This window comes from Heterocephalus glaber, unplaced genomic scaffold (assembly GCF_053883595.1).
Source record: "Heterocephalus glaber isolate CG9 unplaced genomic scaffold, H.glaber_assembly_v1.0 deba00001504, whole genome shotgun sequence".
NCBI lineage: Eukaryota > Metazoa > Chordata > Mammalia > Rodentia > Bathyergidae > Heterocephalus > Heterocephalus glaber.
The window spans coordinates 3,667,157-3,682,808 of record NW_028258324.1 but is presented as its reverse complement, the minus strand read 5'-3'; the positions used below and the strand labels follow the sequence as shown (position 1 = coordinate 3,682,808).

The following is a 15,652-nucleotide window of genomic DNA, read 5'->3' as shown; positions in this document are numbered from 1 at the left end:
GTGTTGAGGTCATCTGACTCCCCGGTGCTCACCCTGTCTTGTTTCCTGGGATTTCAGGTGTACCAGCTGGACACAGGCCATTACCTCTGCAGGAACAAGTACTATGGCCGTGGGCTCTCCATTGAAGGCTTCCGCAATGCCCTCTATCAGTACCTGCACAATGGGCTGGACCTGCGACGTGACCTCTTTGAGCCTATCTTGAGCAAACTTCGAGGCCTCAAAGCTGTGCTGGAGCGGCAGGCCTCCTACCGATTCTATTCCAGTTCTCTGCTTATCATCTATGATGGCAAGGAGTGCTGGTCTGACCTGCGTCTCAAGCACCTGGACATGGGGAACACTGAGGTGGCACCACCCAGTGGCCCCAGCACTAGCCCCAGCGGCATGAACCCTGAGCCGGGCCCCTCCTGTCCACCCAAAGTGGATGTCCGCATGATTGACTTTGCACACAGCACCTTCAAGGGCTTCCGGGATGACCCCACTGTGCACGATGGGCCAGACAGAGGCTATGTGTTTGGCCTGGAGAATCTCATCAGCATCATGGAACAGATGCAGGACGAAAACCAGTAGGCCCAGTTCTGGGCCCCTGGTACCCGTTCCTCTCCACCCGCAGGCAGGGACCATTGCTCTGAACTTGCCATGAGGACACACAGACTTACTTTTAAAGGGTTGTATTTCTCTTTGGTGTAAACTAAAAGAAATGTTTTTAGTTGTAGCCTGGAATCCATATATACAAAGTGAAAGAGAGCAGAACATATGCTCTCTCAGCCAGGCTTCTTAGCTTTATGGCTCTGACTGCTGTGTCCAGGATGACTTAGGAAGGAAGAGGTGCCCCTGGTGGGCTTGGCAGCAGAGTCACGTACCCTTGGACTTTGGTTTCTTTGCCTAGACCTTTGGGATCTGTGGCTGCAGGGTCCTGCTAATTGTGGGGTGAAACCCTGGGCTGGCACAGGTTTCCTTCATGCCCACTCATCCCTTGTTCTTCAGAAGTAGAGGCTTGGGTCCCCATCTCTCCGGGGCATTTCATTCTTGTGCTATGAGTGTCAGTAGCTACTGATTGCACATAGTTGGGCCTTGGGTCTGATTTTGGCATGGGTCTAGGTTCATGAAGCTGAGCTGAAGCTAGCTCATGGCAGGGAGCAGGCTATTTCCTCAGTCACTCATTGCCATTTGAACTACTACTATGCCCACAATCCCAGCCAGCCTCTCACCGAGATCCCTTGCCTAAGGAGGCCGTTACTCCTGCCTCACTGAAGGGGCATGACTGTGGGGCCCAGTAGGCCTCAAGGCTGGTGTTCCAGACAGTACTTGAGTTCTCGTGCTGTGGGTGGGGGTCTTCCTCCTCTAGATCGGGCAGCTGTGTTGCCTCTGGATGGGCAATCCTTCAGGGCTCAAGGGCTGTGGTCCGCTCAGGGTCTCGCACTTTCCAAGGCCAAGCTCAAGGCAGGCAGCCCATTGTGAGGTATGCTAGGCCCTGGGTCTGGAGGGAGAACTTTAAGGTTGTCTGCTTTTAGGGACATTGGACCCTGGGTGCAGGTGCCCAGATTCTGCTAATGAGAGCTTTGTCTGATTAACCCTGGGGTCTGTCACTTCGTCCATATGTCCACCTTGCAGCCCTGTTGCATGGGGATATTTCCCCTGGGGTGTAGCCTTGCTTGTTAGTATATTCTGATTTCTTTCATGCTGTCCTCAGCAAAATAATTCTCTTTCTCATTTCTGAGGTGAGCTTTTGCCCTTCTATAGCAGGTGCTGCCTTTTTTAAAAAAAGATGAAGTACCAGAATGAATTATAGGTAGTGTTTCTCTGCTGGTCCAGTGCCCTTTCTTGTGGGCCTGCAGTGTGGCCCTCAACACTGACAGCAGACAGTGAAGGCTCAAGGGGTGATCCTGTCTCATTGTTTTAGTGATTTTTGCTGCTAGCCCTTAATGGCATGGAGACTCGCTGCCTCTAACACAGGTGGCCAGCAGGTGATTCTGCACTTGGCCATTGCCAGGGTTACCCTCTCGTCCAAGAATAGGGCCACTGTCATTGTCACTTTAGACGTGTCCCTATTTTGTCTTCAAAAATAAGCCTATGTCTGAGAGGCCTTGGTAACTGAAGGACTAATTTCCCTCTGAAATGGGTTACTTGATAGAGCCCACCTCTCAGCTCTGTGACCCTGGCTGGGGCCAGTGGTGGATAGGTCCTTGGGGCCGGGGTGGCACAGCTTTGCCTATTTCTGGTCAGTAACGACCATCTTTCCTCTACCAGTCTGTGGCTTTGGCCCTGAAGGCAGTCGCCACTCTTCGTTAGTGTAGACAGCCTTCCCTGGCAGGGTAACGGGTAAGACAGTGGGTTCGGGTTTGGGGCCACTCGAGCTGCCTGGGAATGTGTTGTGCCTCCTCAGTTCCCAGATGCTGGGAGTGGACGCTGCCCCTTACCAAAGGGAAGGTTGAGAATCCATTTATGATCTGCGTTCTCCTGGCACTAAGAAGAGTGGAAGGGCTGGGACTTGCTGCTGCAGCCCCAGTAGAGGGCCCCTTTTCAGCACCGTGGGAGACCCAGTCCTGAGAGCTGAAGGCTGGTGGCGAGTGTGCACACATTGCTGCCCCATTCTAACTATCCCAGGCCACAAAGCCCAGACCCTTGGCAGCCCCGTCTTCCTAGCCCCAAATTGGGACCAAGGTGCAAAATGGGATCATGGGTTGGGGTGTTTAGGCCGCCTCTCTAATACTTCCCTGGGCAAGCTGACACTGGCGGGGGTGGGGGTGGGGGTAGGAGTGGTACGGGGCGTCTGGTGCTCTAGAGGAAGGGGACTAGGTTGCAATTTGCCAGGGACCTGCCCCTCCCTGGGCCTATGCGATGGGTGTGTGATTCCCACCAAGGACCAGGGCTAGGCTTGATCACTAGCAACTGCTCTCATGCTCACACCTGGCTACGTGCACATTTCCTAGATGCAGATTGCTTTGAACTTTGCAGCTGTACTGTTTGGTTATGTTTGTTCCGATTCAAGAATTGAGAAAAATATGGAGAACTCTGAGAAGGACCTGGTTCCTTTGCTACTTGGGGAAATGTTAAAACCTCGCATCTGGGAATCTACTACTTCTAGAGGCTAAGCCTGTCCACATCGCCCGAGGTCTGCGTCCTACAAGACGTGGGTGCGGCCGCGCCTCGGGGCGGTTTCATTTTCTCCGGACCTTGCGTGTAGGGGAGGGGGTGCTCGGGCCGAGCCCACCCTTCTGTATACCCAGCGCTGCACACCCTGCTTGTGTCTGAGGTCGCGTATGTCAAAATAAAGCCGCTAGCAACGAAATTTGTCTGCGTCTTTGGAGGAAACCACCGCACAGCTTCCAGAGGGACCGGCCTGGTGCGGCTGGCAATCCCCTGACTTCCTAGGCCCCTCCTTGGCCGGAAGCTTCTATCTGGCAGCGGACGGAGGTAGCGTAGGGAGGCTTTCCTGATTCTGGCCGCCGGTTCTGCCTTTGGATCTACCAATGGGCAGTTGACCCGCGGGTCCTGTCCGGGTTCCCATAGCAGCCTGGCGCGCTCGGGCTCTCATTGGCTACATCTGCCTCAGCGCCGCACCCAGCGCTTCGACGCTGGCGGCCGTGCCACGTAGACGGCAACCTATTGGCCCACCGTGGTCACGCCTCTATCCGCAGCCGATCCCCGTCAGGCATCCTGGGTCCTGTGTCGCTTCCTGGGTTCTGGCGTTAGGACAGACTCGGGACAAGCTGAAAGCAGAAATTGGCCAGTCTGGTTGGTGAGGGGCGCCGGTTAAGGCGCCGTGGTGGAAGTGTGCGGCAGGGGTCGTCCAGGCGGGCAAGCATTCATTCCCGAGGCTCGCAGGCACGATGAAGGCCCTGATCTTAGTGGGCGGTTATGGGACACGGTTGCGGCCGCTGACGCTGAGCATCCCGAAGCCACTGGTGGACTTTTGCAACAAACCCATCCTGCTGCACCAAGTGGAGGCGCTTGCCGCGGTAAGTCCCGGGGTCTGACCTTCAGAGATGGGGAATGGCTAGCAATTGGAAGTGAGCACTTCCCGGCTGAACGGGTTTATCGGCCTGCGTTGTTCTATCCAGGCAGGCGTGGATCACGTGATCCTGGCTGTGAGTTACATGTCTGAAGTGCTGGAGAAGGAAATGAAGGCCCAGGAGCAGAGGGTGAGGCACGGACTCAGTCTTTTCCCTTGGTCCCTGCTCAACTTCCTGTCCTGGAGGTAGAGCCTGATGCGGTGGCTTCTCCCTTCCAGTTGGGAATCCGAATCTCCATGTCTCACGAAGAGGAACCTTTGGGGACAGGTCAGTGGAGACAGGAAGGTCCTTTGGTAAGGGTTGAGGGCCGGGAAAAGGCTTTGACCCAGCCTGTGTGGGGCCTGGTGACTTGGACCCTTGCAAGGTGGTGACCTGCCCCCTTTCCCCAGCTGGGCCTCTAGCACTAGCCCGCGACCTGCTCACTGAGACTGCAGACCCTTTCTTCGTCCTCAACAGTGATGTGACCTGTGATTTCCCCTTCCAAGCCATGGTGCAGTTCCATCGGCACCACGGCCAGGAAGGCTCCATCCTGGTAAGGGCTTTGACATTTCTAGCCCCCTGACCAGCCTTCCTCACCCCCTAACCTTGAACTATCTTCTTATGTTACAAATGCAGAACTGTGCAGTATACTGTATGTCTTTAAGTTTCTGGGGCAGAGACCCTGAGACTTGGGACAGCAATGTGTATCTAGGCTCAGAAACATGGCTAGGCCTGAGGTGGTCCTGTATTCAGGTGACCAAGGTGGAGGAGCCTTCGAAGTATGGTGTGGTGGTATATGAGGCAGACACAGGCCGAATTCACCGGTTTGTGGAGAAGCCACAGGTATTTGTGTCAAATAAGATCAACGCAGGCATATACATCCTGAGCCCTGCAGTGCTGCGGCGCATCCAGGTGTGTGGGTGATAGCTCCTGGGTGGGCTGGGGTGGGCTGGGCCACCACTGCCATGACCCTGCTCACAAGCTGCCCACTCCCATAGCTGCAGCCTACATCCATTGAGAAGGAGATCTTCCCCGTTATGGCCAAGGAGGGGCAGCTATATGCCACGGAGCTGCAGGGTGAGGCAGGGAGGCCACAGGGAGGGGGTGGTCTGTGGCTGGGCTGAGCCCCCTGATGCATCCCTTCCTATAGGCTTTTGGATGGATATTGGACAGCCCAAGGATTTCCTCACTGGCATGTGCCTTTTCCTGCAGTCACTGAGGCAGAAGCAGCCTGAGCGACTATACTCAGGCCCTGGCATTGTGGGCAACGTGCTTGTGGTGAGGCTCTTGACCAACTCATCATTGATCCCCTTGATCTTGGGAGACAAATGGCCCACTTGTATTTTATCCCTCGATCTCAGGACCCAAGTGCCCGTATTGGCCAGAATTGCAGCATTGGCCCCAATGTGAGCCTAGGTCCTGGTGTGGTGATAGAGGACGGCGTATGCATCCGGCGGTGCACGGTGCTGCGGGATGCCCACATCTGCTCCCACTCTTGGCTTGAGTCATGCATTGTGGGCTGGCGCTGCTGTGTGGGCCAGTGGGTAAGCTTACAGGCTGGGCCTGGTAGGGAGAAGGGCAGGCAGGGAATGCATCTGCCACACTGATGAGGCCTCCCATCCCACAGGTGCGCATGGAGAATGTAACAGTTCTGGGCGAGGACGTCATTGTTAATGACGAACTCTACCTCAACGGAGCCACTGTGCTGCCCCACAAGTCAATTGGTGAATCAGTGCCAGAGCCTCGCATCATCATGTGAGGGGCCGTTTGGGGCTAGTGAAGCCCTCATTTCCCCATCAGCAGGAGGAGCACTGGCCTGACACATCAGAAGGCCCTGGACTTGGTGCCATTATCTGAGGAGGGGTAGACACCTGCCTTCTTGTGTGGACATACCTGGCAGCATCCCTGCTGGACACACCCCCAAAAAACCCCATGTCCTCAAGAAGGGCTGTGGCCAGGGTTGTATGCAATAATAATTTAATGCTCACTATGGCCCTGACTGAAAGTCAAGCACAGGCATAATTAGGATCATGGCTGGGCTCCCAGCAACAAGGCTACAGGCAGGCGAGGAGGAGATTGGACATGGGGGGGGGGGGGTGGCAATGGGGGACAGGGCAGAGGGCGCTCATAAATAGGGCTCGGCCTGGGTCTGGATTCAAGGGTGGAGGTTCTAAGATCAGCCCATGGGTTAGGTAGCCCTAGGGAGCCGAGGAGGTGGTGCCTGTATTTGCTACCTTGTCCCAGTCCTCTACAGACACAACGGTGGCTTTGCAGAAGAAGCAATCCTTGTTGTTCATCAGGTGCTGGTTGATGCAGGCTCTACAATGGAAGATGAGGACTCCCTGTTCCCAGTGTCCCTAGTGCCCCTCCCTCAAGCCCACAGGGCCTACTTACTTGCAAGATTTGTGACCACAGGGCTGGAACACAGCAGAGATGGGGTGGGCGTAGCAGATTGGGCAGAGGTCCTCCTCGCTGGTGGGCTAAGGGAGGAGCATGGAGCTTGGGGTGGGTTTGGAAATGACACCTACACTGGTTACACACAAAGATTCAGATGGCATGGACCTATGTGCTGTGGGCCCACTCACCAGGGATGCAGCTGCTGCCTGAGCAGATGCAGAGGTCAGATGAGCCAGCATCCGCTCCACTTGGGCCAGCTCCTCAGCATTGATATAATCTGTGTCTGCGTGAGTGGAAGGCAGTGTCAGGCCGAGTGTGGCCCTAGAACCTGGTATCTCTTCAATATCTCCAGCCTTTGGTGTTCTTGAGAACCCTGATCTCAGGCAGATCTCTTTGCTGACCCAGCCCAGGGCCCACTTACAGCTCTGCAGAGAGAAGCGCTTCCGGTCTGGGGCAGGCAGGGCAGTACCAGGTGCTGGAGGCTCTGGCTGCCCCAGGAGATAGCATATGGATCTAAGCTGGAAGCAGGGATCAGCCAGGAGCACTGACGTGGCTCTCTCTGTCCTAGGTAGGGAAGGTGTAAGTGTTGAGAAGGCTTGGGCCTGCTGGAAAGTAATCTCTGAGCAAGCTGTGTGACAATCCAGACCTTACATTATTGCCCCTTCATCCTTTCCATCTCCCTGCTGCTTGCCAACCCTTAAATCCTGGATTCCAGTGAGGTCCTACACAGCCAACTTACCAGTTTAACATCACATAACGTGAGCAGCTTCAGCAGCATAGAAACATCTCCAGACTTTTCCTTTTACTCTTTGGGGAGACTGAAGGCCACCGGCCAAGGGCAGGCTGGGACGCCGAGGCCCAGCCTCACCCCCTCTGGTGGCCATCCTGGGCCCTAACTCCAGGGAAGGCAGCCGCCCTGCCCCTTGCAGCGGGAGCCAATGGGAGCCTGGGGCTCCGCCCCCTGCACCGTCACCTCCAGAGAATATTTAGAAGCCGACCAGGACCGCGCTAGAGAAAGCTAGGGAAACGAAGGGAGTGCTGAGCGGTGGGCGGCCCCACCTCAATCTGCAAACGGCAGCAGATGCCAGGCGTATGAGGCGGGCCTACTACAGTGCCGCCTCTACCATGGGCCACCAGGTACCAGTACGTTGAGCCCGAGCAGAAGGGGGTGAGTCCCAGAGCTGCGACCTGCAGAGCAGCCCTATCCCATCCCTGAGTCGCTGCCATGACCTGGCTGGTGCTGCCGGGTGCACTGCTGTGCATGCTGTGCTTCGGGTTAGGCACCCCGGATTCTAGAGGCTACCCGCCCCCTGCACTCCACGACTGCCCTTACAAATGCGTCTGCGCTGCCGATCTGCTGAGCTGTGCAGGCCTCGGGTTGCAGGACGTTCCGGCCACATTACCTGCAGCTGCTGAAGACCTCGATCTGAGCCACAACGCGCTCCGGCACCTCCGCCCTGGCTGGCTAGCGCCCCTCTCCCGGCTGCAGGCCCTGCACCTGAGCCACAACAAGCTGGATGCACTGGGTCGGGGCATCTTTAGCAACGCCAGCGGCCTGAGGCTGCTCGACCTGTCGGCTAATGCCTTGCGGGCACTTGGCCGCCATGACCTTGATGGGCTGGAAACACTGGAGATGCTGGTTCTGTATAACAACCGTCTGGCAAACTTGGATGAGCATGCCTTCCACGGCCTGAGAGCTCTTCGCCACCTCTATCTGAGCTACAACGAACTCACCTCTTTCTCTTTCAACCACCTGCACGGCCTGGGCACGACCCACCTGCGTACTCTGGATCTCTCTTCCAACCGGCTGGGACTCATCTCGGTCTCCCACCTGGCCACACTGCCCGCCTTCCTCAAGAACGGGCTCTACTTGCACAACAACCCGCTGCCCTGTGACTGCCACCTCTACCACCTGCTGCAGCGCTGGCACCAGAGAGGCCTGAGGGCCGTGTGCAATTTTGCCCGAGAGTACAAATGTCTGGCCTTCAAAGTACCCTCATCTGGTGTGCGGTTCTTCGAGCACAGCCGAATCTTTGAGAACTGCTCAGCAGCCCCGGCCATGGACCTAGAGCCATCCGAAGTGCAGCTACAGGCAAAGGTGGGTGAGTCCCTGAGGCTGTACTGCAACACCAGTGCTCCGGCTGTGAGCATCGCCTGGGTCTCCCCGCAGCATGAGCTGCTCCTGGCACCAGGATCCCGTGATGGCAGCATCACAGTGCTGGCGGATGGCAGCTTAGCCATTGGCACTGTGCAGCAGCAGCACGCAGGCATTTTTGTGTGCCTGGGCATTGGGCCCCGCCTGCACCACAACCAGACGCTTGAATACAATGTCAGTGTGCACTTTCCACATCTGGAGCCCGAGGCTTTCAACACTGGCTTCACCACACTGCTGGGCTGTGCTGTGGGCCTGGTGCTTGTGCTGGTCTACCTGTTTGTGCCACCCTGCCATGGCTGCTGCCGCTGCTGCTGCCACCACCAGCTCTGCTGTGGCTGCCGCTGGCCCCAAGCACCCAGCCCACTCCAGGAGCTGAGTGTACAGTCCTCTGTGCTCAGCACTACACCCCCAGATGCACCCAGCCGCAAGGCCAGTGTCCACAAGCACGTGGTCTTCCTAGAGCCCAGCAGGAGGGGCCTCAATGGGCGCGTGCAGCTGGCAGTTGCTGAGGACTTCGATCTCTGCAACCTTTCGGGCCTGCCACTTAAGGCTGGTTCTGAGTCTGCCAGCTCCATAGGCTCAGAGGGGCTCATGATGACCTAGGCTGCCTAGGGCCTACCCTGCCCACGGCCCTCCTCCTGCTTGTCCTGCTCACTACTGCTGTCCAGAGGACTGCCGGATGCTTGTGGGAAGCCCTGAACCTGATCCCACAGTTCCTGTGTGGACCTTGACCTGAACCCAGGGGCCCTACTCACTGGTAGAGGAGTTGGGGTCCCTAGTTTGCCTTCTGCGCTGCCTAGCACAGGACCCCAAGGTCCTGGGGCCTGATAGTGCCTGCTTCCCCTGGGACCTCCTAAGCCCAAATGTCCCATGAGGATTGGGGACCAAGCCCACCTGGAAGACCCCTTGCATTTAAAGTGTATTCAGGAATATGGGCCCACAGAGGGAAAGAGAGGAGGGCTCAGATTCATGCCCTATCCCAGGGCAGGAAGCAGCAGAGGAGAAAATAAGCCCTCCCTCCTTCCCTTGGTGAATGAAACAGAATGCCCTCTGTCAACCAGCATCCAACTCACTAAAAGCTTCAACCATCAGTCTCGAGAGACCCCTGGAGGCGTGGAGTCCCAATCAGTATGGCCCTGGTCTCTCTGGCCAGAGGGATCCAGCAGTCACTCTGAAGGCAGAGCCCATCCCAAGGGCTCCCAACACAGAAGTAAAGAGCCTGGTGAGCAGGCCAATCCAGGAGGGCTCACCCAAAACTTGATGTCTCTCAAGGCAGAAGCTTAAGGGCTGGCACTGGTCTCACCCTAATGGCTGAGGGACAGTGCTGGCTTTGTATGCATCTCACTGTAGTGGGGAGGGGAAGGGGGTCTGGGAGCCCCTCAAATGTGGGGGCTGAGCTGGGAATCACCATGACTGTCCTAGCCCTACTGTTAAGGACTTTCCTAATAAAGGCAGTATGTGCTCATTGCTGGACCCTTGAAGATAACAGACGCATTGTGTGCTCAGCTCAATTCAGCAGTGTTGCCCTGGCCCTTGCAGGAAAGCACTGCCCCCAACTCCCACCCAGAGGCACAGCTGTAAGCCAGGGAACCCTATCCTGCTGGCCCCCTGAGTCTTCTACCCAGAACAGCTACCACTGCCACCTGTTCAGGCAGTTCACATCCCTCCACCTTCCTTCTACTTACTGAGGTCCATTTTTAAGATGAGACTGAAGCTCAAGGAGGTCCTGCCCACCCTCTCCTCACAAGAATCCCCCAGCTCCCATGGGGCTCACAATCCCCAGCACTCACTCTGAGGCTGGACCATGCACCAGGAGCCGTACCAGGATGCCCGTTACTGCCACCAGGATGGGGTAGTGGTCCACGCTCTCCAGACCTAAGTGGAGGAAGAAGGGAGATGAACACCCACATACTCTCTCAGCAGAGGCCTGGGCCCAGCTAATGCTGTTCATGCTTCCCACTGTCCTCCCTACAGAAGGGGAAACAGACTGGGGTGCTATGCCTGATCATCTTGGCAGAGAAACCAAGGCCTGTGGTATGTTGTTGGGGTGCAAGGCATCTAGGACCTTACCAGGCAGCCGCAGGGTAACCACACGGTCAAACAGGTTCCTTTCAGCTGTCACCCGGTTCAGCACCTGGTTCAGCAGCTGTGAAGGCAGGAGCCTGTTGGTGAACAGGCCAGCTCTCCAGCCATGTCTCCAGAGCCCGTCCTCCCTGCCAGGTGCACACACCTGTGCGAGACGCCGCAGCAGCATCTCAGAGGTAGGCCAGGCCCAGTCGAGGAATATCTCAGGCACCAGCGTGATGGTCATTTCCAGGACACGCAGCAGGCTGACTGACAGGTCAAAGCAGGTGGCACACACCTTGAGCTGCCTGCTATCTACAAAGTTTCGCTCCAGGCGCTCAGCAGCCTGCTGAATCTGAAGCACCAGAAAGTGGACAGGCAGCAGTTAGCGGCCTGCTGCACCCCAGGGCCACACCTTGCCCCTGAACAAGCCTGGCCCCCCAGACCCCCACCCTGGCCCACCTCCTGGATCATGCCGATGAACTCAGAGAAGGCCCAGTTGAGCTGATTCAGGACACTGTTGAGGAAGCTAGGTGCCACATCAGGACCCTGCCGCAGCAGGTCTGCCATGTGCTGCTGCAGCAGGGTGGAGGGACAAGGCTCTGTGGGGAATGGGGAGGGAGCATTACAGGGACTCCAGGGCAGCAGCCCTGGCTGCCTCTGTTCACTCCCTGAGCCACTGGCAAAGTCACCAAGGCAAGAGAACAGGGCATAGTACTGGCTGGGGGCTCAGGGCTCCTCTCCTCCCTCTGTTGGGCAAGCCCCAGACTTCAGGTGTCTCTCGCCCCCACACCACACCATCCCCAGGGCTAGAGTAGCTGTACAGCTGCACTCCAACCCCAACAAATTCTGAGTCACATACCCATCAGACATGGTCAGGTACCCAGTGGTATCAAGGCCAGGTTCTCCAAGAGCCTACTGTGAGCCCTGTTGTCCTCTACAATCCTGTTGCCCTTGGCCTGCCCTTGATAGACAGCTGAGGTGGTGGGCACCAAGTCTGGCTGGCTGGCAGCAGTAACAAGAGCTCTTGGTTGCAGCTGGCCCAGCATCCCTCCCTGCCCTCCTTGATGCTAATCAATAGTTCCTGCAGCCACAGGATGGTGTCTGGGCCCACTGCTCTCTCCTCACAGCCCAGTTCTGCCCTAGAGGCAGGACAAGAGCATTTGGCAAGGTCTTGCTATGTGACTTTGCACAAGGCACCTGGCTTCTCCAGGGACACCCTGACTGCAAAGGCAGAATCATGCTACATGGCATGGCAAGAGTAGCATGTGGCAGGCACTCTACAAGGGGAAAGTGCTCAGTCTCATGGGACTTTGCTGGACACAGTCTCTGCTACCAAGCAAATGTCCCCTACTCCAAGAAGCTTCATGTGCATCCTCAGGAGCCCTGGCCACCCTCCAGCCTGTGCCTTTTTTTCTTTTTTTTGGATTTAGTTTTTGGAGATAGGGGTCTCAGCACATAGTCCAGACTGTCCTTGAACTCACTATGTACCCAAGCTGGCCTCAAACTTGCAGCAGTCCTCCTGCCTCAGCCTCCTGAGTGCTGGGATTATAGGTGTGTGCCACCACTCCCAGCTCTGTGCCCCTCTTGACTCAGGGGTCCAATGCCTAAGCCAAGCCCATATCTGGCTCCCACAGATAACAAAGAAGGAACAAGACAGTGCTGGGACAAGGATAGGAGTCAAGGAGCTGGCATGGAGGGCAAGGGACAGAGTATGAGCTTCCAGCACCCTGGGAAAATGTGGCATCTTTTCACTGCGACCTTTGTACAGTGACAGGCCCAAAGGGTACACATGGAACAGCAGAGCAAGAGGGAGTAGTCCCAGAGGGTCCTTGGGCTGGGAGCAAGCCAGGAAACGAAACCTGGCCACAGGCAGGGAGTCTGGAGCCTGCCACAAGTCTAGGAAAAGGGCTGAGGTGAGGGAGTATGGGAGAACCCAGGGTGATGGTCAAGGGCCACCAGTTTGCATGCAGGACCTGGCACCCAGATACTCACTCTGGAGGCTGGGCAAATTGGCATCATCAGGTTTGGTTTTCAGCAGATGTGGCAGCCGTGTGTAGCGGTATCCAAACCCACAGCCCTGGGGGTGGGGCCGGCAGGGGTCAGTGGAGCAGCACAACCTCTACCTGCAGCCGGCTCCACCCCCAGGTCAGGCTTACCCTCCAGAGCCGCACTAGGATCCAGTTGGTCTGGGCCCAGGGCCGCTGCTCATAGGGCGCCAGGAGATTCCTCACCATGGCAACACGCCTGTGAAGGTGAGGAATGGTGGATACAGGCGAGAGTGAGGCTGGGCATAATGCTGGGCAGGGGAGGATTTGTGCCCCCCACCCGTCCCTGCTTACTGCTCCTTGGGGATCCGCTCCACAGCCCGTAGGGAGTGTGGGTAACACACGTAGCTAGCCAGGGCCTGCATGAGTGAGTCTCGAATGTCTGCAGAGACAGGCCACACCTTAGCAGGTAGGTATCTGCCAGGAGCACTGTGCCTCATACCCACCTGGCCACCAGAGATGCCATCCCAGGTCCACCCCTAAGCCCCCTCAGAGCACCTTACCAGTGCCTACAATGCGTGTGTCGGCAAAGTGTTTGGCAAGGATGGCAGCCAGGCGGGTCAGGGTCTCCTCGTAGCCTGGAAGGGTGGGGAATGAGAACTGGTGGCCCAGAGGCTAGCCTGTCCCTTGGCAGGGATTTCAGGTTTAGGGACCAGATTCCAGAGTTGGCTCCAGGGGCCAGCCTGAACCTGAGTTAGCATCTGGGGACACTGAGCAAGACACTCACTGGCAGTTGGGGAAGGGCAAAGGCACAGCCTTATTCTGGGGGGAAGGCAGGTCGTAGCAAGAGACCAAGGCCAGGCTCAAACCCATCTCAGTGCACACAATTGATGGCTCGGATACTCATAGTCCTGTCCTTGAACACAAACCCTACACTGAGGTCTGGGGTAGGGAAGGGCAGGGTGGGTGGGGCCTGGCAGCTCACAACCTGATCCAGACATAAAACACCAGGCCCAACTTGGAATCAGTGGTCTTTCAAAGTGTAGGCTCCTGCCTGCTCCCAGTAGGGCCCCACCCCCTGCTGTGATAGAAGACAAATCACTTTGCCCCTGACCCGCTGCTGTGCTCCATGACTGATGCCAAGGTGGCAGGGCAAGGGGCCAGCTGACTGCCAGACAACAGCAACTGTTCAGCAGTACCAATAAGGAAATGAAAGCCAGGGGACCCCACCCCATCTGTCTGCTGCCAGCACTGAGGAGCTGTTGGTTCCATGACTGCAGGTTCTGGGACAGGGAACATGCAGCAGGAGACACCACCTCCTTCCCACATGTGAGCTGCTAGGTCATGGGCAGCTGGGATCTGGGCTCCTGCAGTTCACACTCAAGGCCCTTTTCCTGCTCCCTCCAGGCTAGAATGCTCTGTCACCTGGGAGCTCCTCCATGCTGTGCACAGGGCCAAAATAATTCTTGAGAGCACTGTAGCTGTTGATGGCAACATTCAGGTAGAACTCAGGCATGAAGGCGAAGAGGGAGCCGGTACGGTCCCCATGCTCGATGGTCCGCAGGCAGATGCGCAGCAGCCAGTAGATGTCCAGCATCTTCTCCTGCGGGAGGCACACAGGGTGCTGCTGGGCTGCTCACTGGAATGGGCATGGGACATGGTCTGGTCTGGGGACGAGGAAGGCCTCTTCAGGACAAGGACATCAGAGCTGCACCTGGACTGCAGCAAGTGTGCACAGTGGCACAAGCAGAGACAATCAAGTCCTCAGGAGGCAAGAAGGAACACTGAGGTGGAGAGGTAGGTAACACTGTACCCTGGATCAAAGTTTCTGGTTTTTTACTTGTGGGTTTTTTTTGTTTTGGTTTGGTTTGTGTAGCGTCAGGGTCTTAAGTTGTAGTCCAGGCTGGCCTTGAACTCACTATATAGCCCAGGCTGGCCTTGAACTTGAAGCAATCCTCCTGCCTCAGCCTCCAGAGTGCTAGAGCATGCCCAGCTACAGCTCTGGTTTGTAAGAGGATGCTGCAACCAGAAGGCTGTGTTAGAGCATTGCCCGTTGAAGAAAGGGCAACAGCTACTCAGTGAGGAAGCTACAGTCTCAGGCTCAATAGAGTAGGTGAAGGGCTGGGTGGTAAGGACTGAGGGCTTCGGGGTTAAGAAAAGGTCACATCAAAAATAAGGCCCAGTGGGCTGAGGATTTAGCTCAGTGGTTTCACTGTCTGTGCTGCAAGCGCAAGGTCCTGCCTTTGATCCCTGGTACCAAAAAAAAAAAAAAAAAAAAAAAAGAAGACCCAGAAGGGCTAGGGATTTAGCTCAGTGGTTCCACCGCCTGGCTCGCAAGTGCAAGGGCAAGGTCCTGAGTTTAATCCCTGGTACCAAAAAAAAAAAAATCAAAAATAGAATAAGGCCCAGGGCCAGGAATTTAGCTCACTGGCACCACACCTGCCTTATAAGTGCAAGGTCATGAGTTCAATCTCAGGTAATGCAAAAAAAAAGAAGAATGCATGAATTTCCAGTTGGGTGCAGTGGAGCACATCTGTAATCCCAGCACTCAGGAGGCTGAGGCAGGAGGCCAGCCATGAGTTCAAGGCCAGCTTCAGCTACACAGTGAGTTCAAGGCCTGCCTGGGCTACAGAGTGAGACCCTGTCTCAAAACAAACTGAAACAAAACAAAAAAAGAATGAGGCCCACATTTCTGGCAGTGGTGGAGCCTCCATGGAGGTCAGAAGCATGAGGAGAAGCAGGATGTCTGATGCAGGGGTGGAGGGCAATGTGGCTTAGGACAAGTGGAGCCCAAGGCATCTGCACCCGCTCCTAGAGGTGTGTGGAGAAGTAAGGTACAGTTTCATGTAGAGTGCCTAAGAGGAGATGGTGGAAAAAGGGGCAGTATGACCGCCAGTGGAAGAGGCCATAGTAAATAGATGGAACCTGCCGAGGTGTAGCTTGTGGTCCAAGGTGTAGCTGCCAGGGTCTGAGGATTACACAATGGGGGGAGGCCAGAATCGTTGACAGACACAGCTCGAGTGTGACCACAGCAGCCACACTTTACACCCGCATTC

The 15,652-nt window shown here is 56.3% G+C and overlaps 4 protein-coding genes across 18 annotated transcripts in view; 3 read left to right on the top strand and 1 right to left on the bottom strand.

Moving 5' to 3' along the window:
- Positions 1-3,289, top strand: part of Ip6k1 (inositol hexakisphosphate kinase 1) — a 56,214-nt gene extending 52,925 nt beyond the window's left edge. For all 8 annotated transcript variants that reach the window (XM_004834052.3, XM_013070118.3, XM_087186086.1 and 5 more), the window contains one exon: positions 58-3,289. In XM_004834052.3, coding sequence (XP_004834109.1) covers positions 58-567 — 510 coding nt within the window. In that variant the 3' untranslated portion in view covers positions 568-3,289. The remainder of the gene's footprint in view (positions 1-57) is intronic.
- Positions 3,290-3,606: 317 nt separating this feature from the next.
- Positions 3,607-5,984, top strand: Gmppb (GDP-mannose pyrophosphorylase B). 2 transcript variants are annotated; one of them, XM_004834048.4, is made up of 9 exons: positions 3,608-3,959; positions 4,062-4,142; positions 4,232-4,280; positions 4,403-4,545; positions 4,746-4,904; positions 4,991-5,069; positions 5,143-5,270; positions 5,354-5,536; positions 5,620-5,984. In XM_004834048.4, the coding sequence occupies exons 1-9, from the start codon at positions 3,831-3,833 to the stop codon at positions 5,749-5,751; spliced, it is 1,083 nt and encodes a 360-aa protein (XP_004834105.1). In that variant the 5' UTR covers positions 3,608-3,830; the 3' UTR covers positions 5,752-5,984. The 2 variants fall into 2 exon arrangements, with proteins under 2 accessions (XP_021118902.1, XP_004834105.1); XM_021263243.2 differs by lacking the exon at positions 4,746-4,904 and having other exon boundaries at positions 3,607-3,959.
- Positions 5,953-15,652, bottom strand: part of Rnf123 (ring finger protein 123) — a 27,889-nt gene continuing 18,189 nt past the window's right edge. For 6 of the 7 annotated variants that reach the window (XM_013070093.3, XM_004834051.4, XM_087186078.1 and 3 more), the window contains 13 exons: positions 14,022-14,199; positions 13,160-13,234; positions 12,951-13,038; positions 12,768-12,855; positions 12,604-12,688; positions 11,071-11,210; positions 10,775-10,963; positions 10,615-10,690; positions 10,335-10,419; positions 6,811-6,953; positions 6,578-6,672; positions 6,387-6,472; positions 5,953-6,311 (listed from right to left, as the gene is read on the bottom strand). In XM_013070093.3, the coding sequence (XP_012925547.1) occupies positions 6,191-6,311; positions 6,387-6,472; positions 6,578-6,672; positions 6,811-6,953; positions 10,335-10,419; positions 10,615-10,690; positions 10,775-10,963; positions 11,071-11,210; positions 12,604-12,688; positions 12,768-12,855; positions 12,951-13,038; positions 13,160-13,234; positions 14,022-14,199 (1,449 nt within the window). In that variant the 3' untranslated portion in view covers positions 5,953-6,190. Of the gene's footprint in view, positions 6,335-6,386; positions 6,473-6,577; positions 6,673-6,810; positions 6,954-10,334; positions 10,420-10,614; positions 10,691-10,774; positions 10,964-11,070; positions 11,211-12,603; positions 12,689-12,767; positions 12,856-12,950; positions 13,039-13,159; positions 13,235-14,021; positions 14,200-15,652 lie in introns of all 7 variants that reach the window. The other variant, XM_013070099.3, reaches the window with a different exon arrangement.
- Positions 6,947-10,030, top strand: Amigo3 (adhesion molecule with Ig like domain 3). The gene has a single exon (XM_004834049.4). It carries the CDS (start codon positions 7,615-7,617, stop codon positions 9,145-9,147), a length of 1,533 nt encoding a protein of 510 aa, XP_004834106.1. The 5' UTR covers positions 6,947-7,614; the 3' UTR covers positions 9,148-10,030.

What these genes read in the sequence shown, in the direction of transcription:
- Gmppb (XM_004834048.4), top strand. Translation starts at nt 3,831, where the DNA reads ATGAAGGCCCTGATCTTAGTGGGCGGTTATGGGACACGGTTGCGGCCG. An exon ending in AGAGGAACCTTTGGGGACAG is followed by an intron (nt 4,281 to 4,402) that starts GTCAGTGGAGAC and finishes CCCTTTCCCCAG; the next exon opens with CTGGGCCTCTAGCACTAGCC. An exon ending in CAGTGCTGCGGCGCATCCAG is followed by an intron (nt 4,905 to 4,990) that starts GTGTGTGGGTGA and finishes CCACTCCCATAG; the next exon opens with CTGCAGCCTACATCCATTGA.
- Amigo3 (XM_004834049.4), top strand. Translation starts at nt 7,615, where the DNA reads ATGACCTGGCTGGTGCTGCCGGGTGCACTGCTGTGCATGCTGTGCTTC.